Source organism: Amphiura filiformis, chromosome 1 (genome assembly GCF_039555335.1).
Source record: "Amphiura filiformis chromosome 1, Afil_fr2py, whole genome shotgun sequence".
In the NCBI taxonomy this organism is placed as follows: domain Eukaryota; kingdom Metazoa; phylum Echinodermata; class Ophiuroidea; order Amphilepidida; family Amphiuridae; genus Amphiura; species Amphiura filiformis.
The window spans coordinates 78,096,133-78,108,927 of record NC_092628.1 but is presented as its reverse complement, the minus strand read 5'-3'; the positions used below and the strand labels follow the sequence as shown (position 1 = coordinate 78,108,927).

At 36.8% G+C, this 12,795-nt stretch overlaps 1 protein-coding gene across 1 annotated transcript in view; it reads left to right on the top strand.

Moving 5' to 3' along the window:
• Positions 1-11,910, top strand: part of LOC140163238 (uncharacterized) — a 62,524-nt gene extending 50,614 nt beyond the window's left edge. The window contains exons 16-19 of the mRNA XM_072186639.1: positions 8,057-8,210; positions 8,843-8,989; positions 9,168-9,290; positions 10,268-11,910. Of these exons, the coding sequence (XP_072042740.1) occupies positions 8,057-8,210; positions 8,843-8,989; positions 9,168-9,290; positions 10,268-10,374 (531 nt within the window). The 3' untranslated portion in view covers positions 10,375-11,910. The remainder of the gene's footprint in view (positions 1-8,056; positions 8,211-8,842; positions 8,990-9,167; positions 9,291-10,267) is intronic.
• The last annotated feature ends 885 nt before the right edge of the window (positions 11,911-12,795 follow it).

The window sequence follows — 12,795 nt, the reverse complement described above, 5'->3', positions numbered from 1 at the left end:
TCATTCGAAAACCTCTGGGCTGGTGCTCCTTGTAATGCAGGGATTACATTACATAATACTTACAGCCACATTACTCAGTTCAATACTCAAACCAATTTCTTTCTCTTTTGATGTTTCAACTCATAGGCGTAGATCCGGGGATGGGGATAAATCCCCCAATATTTTAAAAGGGGATGGTCCATACAAGCCCCCATGATGACACCTGTAGGCCTATGTGAGTTTCTGACCAAATCAATCTCATATTTGGCCATTTTAGCCTAAAAAGTGTCAATTTTTTGGCGCTTCGCGCGAATTTATTCCACTGCATCATCACCAGTTTAGCTTCAATATGCCAAAAATGTCTGTGCGCTTCGTGCGCATTTGTACAATAAACTTATAATGTCGCCAAAAGGTGCTATTTCAAGAATATTTTTCCAACCCCAATGTCAAAAACAAATCTACGCCACTGTGGAGTTTTATCACGCTCGCTATGAAATGATCAATGCAATTTTTGCCAAAGCTCACTACCATTCGCTAGATGCTGTGAACTACCAAATCGCAATAGTTTAAAAAAGTTGCTATTAACCTTAACCCAGTAGGCCTAAACAATTTTTAGCATTTGTCTCTTAATGATTGAATATACTCACGATATGATAACACGTTCTGCAAAGATGTAATTCTATATATATGTGTGCAAATGAGTCAAAACATAAAACATGCACACTACTTATAAATTGAATAACTGTTGGTTTGATTATTGCAAGTGAGTGATAAAGAATATTTCAAGTCTGTACAAATGGAATTTGGCTTCAGAAATCGTTGTCAAATCCGGGCTTCCTGACCCCCTAGAATAGCTAAAACCCTTAGTTGTCGGGGCTTCGCCCCTGGACCTCACCAGGGCTTTGCCCTGACCCTACCAGGGCCCTTACGCGGGCCCCTGGACCCCATGCGCTAGTCGCTACGCTCGCTTCGCTCGCTGCGCTCTATTAATAGGCCCGGTCTTAATAAATTTGCCACGGCCGCCTAAAACCACCAGTCCGCCCCTGTATAAGGCGCTTTGGAAGGCACACAATACCCCAATGGCTTTCCATATTATGTGCACTCAACAACTATTCAGTATCGAAGCCCGGTATCGAAGTTACGTAATGTTACTATGTCAACGGGATCCCGCGCTTAAGTAATGAACCACGATCGAAACAATCAGTACACAAAAAAGGCATACCAAAATAGCGTGATCGTATTGATCGCCATACAAACAGTGCTTGGTTCCGATACCATCACGGAGTTACGTAACTACTTCGTGGTCTGATAGTTATATGATCAATGGTCTGATCTACTTGGGTTCGATCCTTTTAATAAAAGAAAAATAGCTGATCATTTATAATGCATAAATGAATAAAGTAATGTAGTTACACAATTTGAAACATTGAGGCCGTTCTATTTTTCAAAGGTCATTTAACTGTTAAATGTAGTGGAATATATCACGCATTGATAGGTAGCAGGTGGAGCAAATTTTGTCAGCGGTTTTTGTTGCCGTTTGTTCGCAGTGTCTATTTATCTAAAAAAAAAAAAAATCTAAATTAAATTAAAAAAATTCACAATATTCGTTCGTAAAATGGGGACAAAATCCAAAAACATTTCTTGACCCTTCTTCACATAAAAGTGGGAGCAGAAATCAAGATTCGAACAAGTACCATTCACCATTCAAGGCGCACCCTCTACCGACTGAGCTAACGGGTCAGACAATAGCAGGTGTAATTTTCAACTGAAGAATATTAAAAAATATGAAGAAATTACAATGTTATAAAAAGATTTACCAAAATGAGTTAGGTATAACGTATGAATCGATTTACAAATTAAGTCAAATGGCACTTTGAGAAAGAATACCTGAAGAAACCCCAAAACATCTGCTGCTCTAGCAACTGACCTAGTGACCTAAAGTATTGGGTCATGTCACGATATTTTTTTCCGAGGCATTATGTCCAGGTTGCTCAATTTAACATACACGTATCCTTAATGCTGTTGAGATTTTACAAGGATGGCGCTCTCACATTTCTAAGAATCCAAAAGCGCCATTAGGCGAACGTTTACGGTATCCGCGTGAGCTTTCATAAACGAACAAACAGAAATACGAAGGAACTAATATTATTGAATGGATACATTTAGGGATTGGTCAATTAAGCAAGTTTACTTTTCGGCGTAAGACACACATCTTACGTTGCTGCGATGGTTCTGACCTCACCAGATTTTGATCCCAAACTTATGTCGGCACATACGGCGGCAATATGCGACACCTTTAGGACACCTTAGGGCACTTCACTTTAAGTCTTAAAAGACTGACTAACTAGACGCATAATGTGACCGTCGCATTGTCACCCGGGATTGTCGCGAAAGAGAAACAATTAAACCATTAGGTATAATATCCCCGTGTCAACAGCTGTCAACACAAGTAATCTACGAATGCGCTTGATTTGAATTATAAACCTTTTGTAAGATTTTATTAAGAGAAATGTAGGCTTGATACAATATAAACGGAAGTTGAAACTTACAAAGCTAACAATTAGAAGTACTCTGTATAATCTAGAGAAGTCAAGTTGTCCGCATTGTTTAACCACGAAAACATGACATTATTCTTTACTGAATACACTGAAATACACATACGGATGCATTTGAAATGAGCAGAGTACTCTTCTTTAAATTTGCTTACCTGATGTCTGGCAGGAGAAACGATGTTTAATATCCTCTTCACTTAATGTCAAATACATAAATGGGTCATTGATGTAAGTATACGCTTCATAGGTAAATACAGGGAGAGTGTTGAGATTGAGACCTCCAAGAAGGATCTTTGTGCATATGCATGGGTCTGAGTAAGGCAGCATTCATCGCATAAGGCCCCTCAAATCAAGATGTTTCCCCATGTAACATATCTCCGCTGTTGCAGCAACTAACCAAAAACCTTGAAAGTGCAAAATATAATACCATATGATACGATGTACATCATAAGTACATCATAAAAGCCAATTCAGTGGTCTCAGCGAAAGTGTAATAAAAATTTAAATTGTGTATATTAAACTGCTTAAAATGAAGGATAAGTCATTGAAGTTGAATGGTATGAAGAATTTGGCAAAAAAAACGAGGAAACAGAGTTGAAGTCTCATTTAAATACATAGCTTATTTCTTTACAGTTTCTCTTAAAATGTTATCATTTAATTCAATCCTAATTTTATCTTTAAAGCCATCATGTACGATTTTATAATATGAAATTGGTTAATTTGTCCAAACCTGATTGTCTCGAGACAGCAGGAAAGCACAACAACGCAAAGAATAGACTCCGCATTGCCCCCACGATCATGAGGACCATTTAATACACATAAGCTTATTTATAATAATTTCACAATCTCATAGAAATTAAGACTATATTGAGATAATAACAGATTTCATATCAATTAAACAAATTATATACATTGAGATGATTAATTGCAGCAAGCATTTGGAATTATTTATCATCTTCATATAAATCAATAAATACACAAATTATTGGAAAAATGTGTACAAGCCAACCATACAGGCTGGACAAACAAAAGTTGACTTCTGAATCACATTTAACCAAATTTCATCTTAAGCAAATCTTAAGCATATCTTAAACAGATACATCTTTGGATCAAACAGAGGATTGGATTGGAAAACAGCATTTTTAACCGCAATTAAATAATTAGAAATCTCCAAAAGAATAAACAATGCCAACACTAGCAAACGAACATTTTGTATTCAGCAAGATACGGCATCAATGCTTAAACCATTTACTGATATATAATCCACTGGTATTGACAACCAAGTAAATAAAGATACTCCAAATAAGCAACAAAGCATTTATAACCCTGGTATAAAAACGCAGCAGAAAGGGAGGAAAGCATGAAGGCAACCAATAGCCCACTATAAAACGCAGTAGAAAGTGGAGACAATCTACTGACGAGATTCTTCAGGTTTCGAAGAAACTCCGTAACACATTCAAACACCATAAAACGCAGTAGAAAGTGGAGACAATCTACCGACGAGATTCTTCAGGTTTCGAAGAAACTCCGTAACACATTCAAACACCAAAAACGCAGTAGAAAGTGGAGACAATCTACCGACGAGATTCTTCAGGTTTCGAAGAAACTCCGTAACACATTCAAACACCATAAAACGCAGTAGAAAGTGGAGACAATCTACAGACGAGATTCTTCAGGTTTTGAAGAAAATCCTTAACACATCCAGGCACCATTAAACGCAGTAGAAAGTGGAGACAATCTACTGACGAGATTCTTCAGGTTTCGAAGAAACTCCGTAACACATTCAAACACCATAAAACGCAGTAGAAAGTGGAGACAATCTACAGACGAGATTCTTCAGGTTTTGAAGAAAATCCTTAACACATCCAAGCACCATAAAACGCAGTAGAAAGTGGAGACAATCTACCGACGAGATTCTTCAGGTTTTGAAGAAACTCCATAACACATTCAAACACCATAAAACGCAGTAGAAAGTGGAGACAATCTACAGACGAGATTCTTCAGGTTTCGAAGAAACTCCGTAACACATTCAAACACCATAAAACGCAGTAGAAAGTGGAGACAATCTACAGACGAGATTCTTCAGGTTTTGAAGAAAATCCTTAACACATCCAGGCACCATTAAACGCAGTAGAAAGTGGAGACAATCTACAGACGAGATTCTTCAGGTTTCGAAGAAACTCCGTAACACATTCAAACACCATAAAACGCAGTAGAAAGTGGAGACAATCTACAGACGAGATTCTTCAGGTTTTGAAGAAAATCCTTAACACATCCAGGCACCATTAAACGCAGTAGAAAGTGGAGACAATCTACTGACGAGATTCTTCAGGTTTCGAAGAAACTCCGTAACACATTCAAACACCATAAAACGCAGTAGAAAGTGGAGACAATCTACAGACGAGATTCTTCAGGTTTTGAAGAAAATCCTTAACACATCCAAGCACCATAAAACGCAGTAGAAAGTGGAGACAATCTACCGACGAGATTCTTCAGGTTTTGAAGAAACTCCATAACACATTCAAACACCATAAAACGCAGTAGAAAGTGGAGACAATCTACAGACGAGATTCTTCAGGTTTCGAAGAAACTCCGTAACACATTCAAACACCATAAAACGCAGTAGGAACAATTGCAAGTGCATCACTAGGAGAACTATGGACATAACAAAGGAATTAAAAAATAAGACGGGAGACCTGAATGGCTGCACACCACTAAAGTGACAGCTGACTGGACAAAAAACTGAGCTTGTTGCTATAACAACATAACAACAACCCCTAAATTAAAACTGACTTGACCAGGAGACCAAAACACTTTAAGTGTACTTGAGAATGCTCAAGTGGGAATAAGAGGATAAGCCTCTACACCTAGATGCACATGACAGCCTAATGTCCCCTGCTGCTGAGACAATCTAGTTTTTAAAAGATTTGCAACTTTAAAAAACGGAATTATTTTGCATATTTGTAATGTTTACACATGTCCCAACTTGCACCTAAATGGAATCGGCCAAATTTGTTGTCTTTGTAGGTCAACAGAGCAAAGTTCGACATATTATCATACTCCCATAGAACTGCGTGTTAAATGGCCAAAATAACCAGTAAGCATGGTAGGGTTTTTTTCACTTTACCTTGTTATTTCAACCTAAAATGGACAGCAACCCTTCCCGTCAGTTATTGCTAATATTATTTCAACATTTTGAATAAAGAATAACAAAATCAAAATTTTACGGAAATCGTACTTTAAGGTTTTAATACACGGCCTTAACCACTAGCATAATGATTATTTACGATTTCCGAACTAGCAAATCGCTGAATAGACATTTTACACGTTATATCAAGATCTAATACAGTATGAGTGTTGAGATGGGTCTGAGTACAGCAGATTCCCAGATTATTATCTAAAGCGTGAAAATTAAGCAGAATCATAGGATATTTATTTACTCTTTTTAATCATTGTGCCCAATCATGACCATAATATGTATACAGCGTATTATTATAATTATTATAAATTAACTTCGTGTCCTGAGATATTGCTAAAACGGTTTCAAAATGTTTAAGAACTCTTTATATTTACTTACCCATCAATATACAAAACTTCCATACATTTTCTGTCATAGTCTTAAGTTTCAGAGTCATCTTCAAGTCTAGTTGACGCTTCTTCCAGCGATCTCTATAGAACGTTCAATGTAGGAATGTTTGAGGCAGACGTTTGTCTTCATCGAATTCAGATGTAATTTTGATTGAACTTGTACTTTCAATAAGAATACGCACTTTTTTCTCTAGTCATGCATGACATTTAAACGCATCATGCATGACATTTAAATGTATCATAGTACAATTAAATGCTACATGATTAGGACTAACATGAAATATTGCTGGAATAATGATGGAAACAACGTCAATTATACTTCCTGCTAAAAGCGTAACTATAGTAACTATATAATATACTTTATTATAGAAAATGGAATAGACGTTTATTTATTTACATCATTAAAAACATCAAAATACAGTAAAAACTAGTGGCAGATGGTGGTCATAGACCACAAACCTAGCTGGGCATGTTGGTGTTTTGGAGGTATCTGACCCGGCAAAATGTTCCAAAAATGTTCCCCTGGTCAATGAAGTTTGTTGCCACCTTGTTTGAGCCCCATACTCCTTACAGATGCCCAGAAAATGCAATTCTTAGATTTGACCCCAGATAACCTTTGACCTGACCCCTGCACAATATTCCAAAATGTTCCCCTGGTCAGTAAGTTAATTGTCACAAAGTTTGAACCCCGTACCCCCTACAGATGTCCAGGAAATGCATTTCTAAAATTTGACCTCTGCATGACCTTAGACCTGACCCCTGCAAAATGTTCCTCTGATCATGAGATTTGTTGTCACCGAGTTTGAGCCCCATACCCCTTACAGATGTCCAGATAATGCAATTGTAAGATTTTACCCCTTAATGACCTTTGACCCCAATTCTGTTTACAAGTTATAGGCGTGTGATGCATATGTGCAAATGACATCATTGTACTATATAATATGTGGCAGAAGAAGCATTTTAAGATATTTGATTAAATACCGGAAATTCCCCCTTAATGACCTTTGAATCCCAATTCTGTTTAGACCCTATGGGCACTGGATATAGCCGATACATATCCCCCAATGGTCCTAATAACCAATTTTCGTCAAAATTGACAAACGCATATGGCAATGATGGCTCATTATACGATTGGTAGAAGAAAGAATCAGAACCTGACAGAAAGAGAACCTTAGCCAAATGCCATTTGGCTAAGGTAATGAAACAAATAAAACAAACAAACAAACAAACAAACAAACAAACAAACAAACACGAATGTCGCAAGTAAAAACACCTAGTGAACATATTTCAAACAAATATTATAATATTCACATACATTAGTTGTTTTGCAAACATTATGCATTTCATATGAGCAGGTAGAACCAGTGATATGAGGCTGGTAGAACAAAGTACACAACTAGATCACGAACACGTTCTCTGGAAGTTCTGCTGTATGGTTCAATACCATTAAATCTCTATAACACAGGGTTCAACATGTAATAGGAAAATAGGTAATTTCAAGCACGATTTTCTTATACATTGGACTAGCTCTTACAATAAATAGACATTATTATCAATATTATTAAATAGTCCCCAAATTACCACAATTTCAATATTTTATGATGACCTGAGACTGTTTTTTGTTTTAAAACCACTGAATGTAAAACCACATTACAAAGCGCCCTCATTTTGGGACTAGAGAGGAGCACACCGGCTATCAACACTAACGCCACAGCCCCCCGTTAGACTTTGGAAACGATACGTCGACGACATTTTACAAATTGTCAATGACGATCAAGTCGAAAACCTTACCAGGTACATCTCAATCAATTTGACACCACGGACGGTATCAAATCCACTTATATGAAAGGTTATGAGAGGTTCGAATTATGCCGTTTAAAAATGAGTCTTTTTGGGAAACACAGCTTAATACAATTAATTCTGCTTTTTTTACGCAGGGTGAACATTTATGGCGGTATCAAGGAGAGCATGTTAACCAGAGACTATTGACCCCATTGCATGGTTTCCCTATCAGAAGATACTTTAAAAATGGTCCAATATCAATTGACGCAGCATTTACATACAAAAATGGATCAGCTGTTTTCATCAGAGGTACGTCATCGTATTTTAAAAGTAGCATGCGAAGTATGTGTAGTTGTTTGTCTTTCATCTGAGCTCATGCATCAGTGTTTATATCTGACAATGATTATTTAATTTGAAAATGGTTATTCTATTAAACTTTTTCAGTAACTTTCTTAGATTTTATTAATTTTAAATAGAACTACAAACATGATAAATGTGTAATTTTTAATGCACGCCAGAACTTTGACAGATAATATAAACAAAGTATGGAAAGAGGACAACTTTGACATACACCTTTCTCCGAAAGGGGAAAAGCCATAATTAAGAACGCAACTGTCTGTCCATGTTTGATCTTCCAAAGAGTGGCCAGTGTACATATAGACGTCTAAAACATCCATGGCTTGTTGAAAAGATGTTAAAGAGCTAAATACAGTGTACTTTTAAGTGGGTTAATTCCAGGGATTAATTACGTATTTATCATGGCGGCTCGTAATGGATAAGGCGTCAGACTAGAAGCGGAAAAGTGGTTAGGTCGTGGGTTCGAGTGCCACGCCGGCACATTCCCTTATGTTTTCAGTTGTCTTGTGCGGCAGCCGATATTTAGTTTAGTTTAATTGCAACACTTTAGGTTGGCTAACTAGTTACTCATTTTTTATTTACAGGTAGAAATATGTGGGTATTTAACAAGAGACAGAAGGCTGGTAGACCTGGTCAATATCCCATGAGGTTATCCAAAGTATTCGGAATTCCAAGAGATATAGACGCAGCTTATCATGACCATCAAAAGGGTATTGCTTACTTCTTTAAAGGTAAGTTTCGATCATGTCAATCATTACTCATCAGACTATTAATTCACATATGAGTCTTTAAAAAGTTCAAAAAGTTGAGAAGTTCGCGAGCAGACTCTGGACTCAATTCTGAAAAGACTAATATAATTTTTAATATTTTTGGGCTCATCTTATGTCTACATATTTTTTCCGTTAACAGATGATCAACTTTGGAAATATGATACAGAGAGAAATAGGCTACTCACAAAAGACAGCATACCGGCGAGCGAAGAGTTTCACGGGTTTCCTAGTCCTATAGGCGGGGCTTACTCCGATAATCATGGTAAGTGGACGATAGAAAGTGAGGGATAGAATGAGAGACTCCGTTGCTCCCTCCCCATAGTGTCCGCGGACGACTGATGATGATAATGATGATGATGATGATGATGATGATGACGATGACGATGATGATGATGATGATGATGATGATGATGATGATGATGATGATGATGATGATGGTCCAAACTACTGTAGTGATAAATTTGTTTGGCAAAAGTGGAGCACGACAATATAGTTTGACGATTTTCGTGTGTTTCGCGAAATCGCGCCTCAGCAATAAATGCCTTAGAGTGTACGTCCGGCGTCCGTAGCGACAAATGTGGAGAAGAGGGCCCGAGCAGAGATTATCACTCACCTGACTTGGGTGGAAAATTCCGCAACGGGAAATCCGCAAAAACAAAATAAAACAAAACAACAACAACGACAACAACAACAACAACAGCAGCAGCAGCAACTTTTACAACGTCAAACAAAACCATTACACGAGTTAGTGCACCGGCACATAATGGTATTCGCTGTCGAAGTGACGTAATAATCGGATTAGCTACCATGCCAATAGAATAAAACAATTTTTGAATGTATCGCGCTGCACTACAAGCAGGTTGTACTCATCACCTGTGTATGTCTAAAATAAAAGATTGAATACAATACCGCTCCTTTCAAATATACTAATCTTATAGGTGCGAGTGATCAGCTTCATATGGTTCAATGCAATGCAAAGGCACCGCGTGAACGTACTAGTGAATTCCGATATATTCAAAAATTGTTTTACCCTATTGCTATGGTAGTTAATCGGATTATTACATCACTTCGACGACGAATTGTTCCGGTTTGAACCGGTATGAGCTCGAATGCTGGATACCCTTTTCTTATTGACGGATACCTTTTTCTTATTTACAAAAGATCGGAAACCATAATGTATGTCGCAAATATTATATTATACCAGTAAAGTTTCAATCTCTATTTTGTTTTCCTCTTTAGGTCATCGGTATTTGATCAGCGGTCAACGGTATTGGCAGTATAATGATGGAGAACGAAATGTGGCCCAGGGATATCCCAGAATGTTTGCTTTCTTAGATTGTCACTGATTTACCATTTTGAAAACAATAATACAGGTTTGACAGAATGTTGATATTTCTACATGTGCTTATCGAAGAGAGATCATCACATGACTACTCCATCGTCATTTTGTTGTAAATCTACATTATTCTGTATGACTGTATGAAACTGAGGATGGATGATGTGTGTAAGGTCATTTGTACGCATCCATTGCCTCGTGTAAATGACCTGATGACGAAGTGTGATGTACTCAATGCCAACTTTACTGCAAACAATTCAATAGAGAATTCAGAGACCCATACTGATGTAATAAATTTGACGAATTCAAGCACAATATTTTTAAAACTCATAGAGAAACCAATAAATGTGTATATTGTCCCCTGGACAGCAAGGTTATGGACAAAGGTATTGGATGCAAGATTCTGAAATCGCTGTATAATACAGACCGCCAATGAACTAAGGTACCAGTTATGTTCACCCCTGTATATTCTAAAACAGGCAACCAGTACATGTTGTACCCTTTAGCTCTGATTCAAGACCTCATTGGTTGAAATTGGTTGAAAAACGGTGATATAAAACTTGGGAAAGAACGAAATCAAAAGTTGCACTTTTATGTTCTAGCAATGAAATTAGCACGGTGCTAGTTTTAATGGGGTCATCGTGTCTTTATTTCTTGAACGATTTCAACGAATGGGGTCTTAAATCTGAGCTACATGATGCATCTATCTGCTGCTGGTTCTAATTATGATATCTTTATATAGTATATACCCTCTATATTTTTTTTAGTTAATTCTAGAAAATTAGTGCTATATAATTATAGTATTCTGAAATTAGGAGTAGGTAAATGTGTGAAGGGGACATAACATGATGTTGTTATTTGTGTATATACCGTATTAAGTGTTTTAGTGTATTTAAATAATTTTTGAGGTAATTGTTTAGAGAATGCCTTCAAATGTATCAATTATTTTGTAATGTTATAGGCTACATACCATAATAATCAAGAACCCTTACTCTTCCTTTCCACGTATTCAGCGCTAAGAACTAAACGTGATGGGGGATAAGCAGACCAAAGTCATGGCAATAACTTGATTCAAGCCTTTGATCTACAATAATGTAATTCACAGACCAAGAAAACGTATTCTTTTTTGTAAATTTTTGTAATCTGCTGTAATTCCATTCATGATTTTTGCAATTGATAATGTGTGTCACCGCATTTCTTTTGTTATACATGTCAAGAAATTTCAGTGGGTGTATATTTTCATCACATTTAACAAAAATAATGTTCCCTTTTCCAGGCTCTTCGGCAGTTCCTTAAGACCACATTTGGATCCGCTTTAGTTCTTTGAGCCTCAAATTCTGGCAATTGTAGCTCTTTAAGGAAGGGGTATGAACGTTTGGACAGTATTTATTGTGGGACATTAGAGCACATTAGACATATCGAATTGCATTCTGAATACGAAGAATGGCCTTCTGATATCAAATAATTTTGATTTTTTGAAATTCGAAAATGTAATACACATTTTATGGCAAATCATTAAAAATTGATATTTTTGATATTTAACAGTACTCGAGTAAACTGTGTAAATCTGATGATTTATACTTAAAGTGTATGTAGGTGGGATGAAAAACCGACGATCAATTGGAAATTTTGACCTTTCGTATTGAAGATATGGATTTTTTTCCACCAAAACACACACACAAAAAATAGGTCTTTTAGGAAAAAATCCATATCTTCAATATGAAAGGTCAAAATTTTCAATTGATCGTCGGCTTTTCCTCCCAGCTACATACACTTTAAGACTATATCATTAAATTTATAAAATTTACTTCGAGGACTGTTATATCTCCAAAATGTGAAAAATATCAAATTTTAATAATTTGTCATAAAATTTGTATTATATCGTGAATTCTTCGTATTCAGAATGCAATTCGATAGGTCTGATGTGCTCTCATGTCCCACAAAAAATGCTGTCGAAACGCTCAAAACGCTAATTCCAGTTCCCTTAAGCTCAACTAGGGAAAAAATGGAATTTATTTGCTCCACAGCCTATAGAGGAATCCAAATTCACGCATTCCTACACCTGACTAGCAGCCTTTAGTTGGGTAGCCGTCGGCTACAATGCACTCAAAATGTGAAATGATTCGGCCTTGGCGGAAATATTAAACTGCATTCCATCACCCGTTTTACACCTTCCGCGAAAACACAGGTAGAATAACACAATACAGTTCCCTTCGACAAAACACACAGCATGGTCTATTCGCTTTTGAAATGACATAATAATCGGATTAACTACACGCGGTATCTATGCATTGATGTATACTTGCGAACAAAAGGACTATGTATGAATAGATGCGACGGGATTACCTGCGGAATTATCTCCATTATACATATTATTAGCTATTATTCTATTAACCCTCCTCGTCCTTGCATCTTCTCTAGGTGTTAGGCG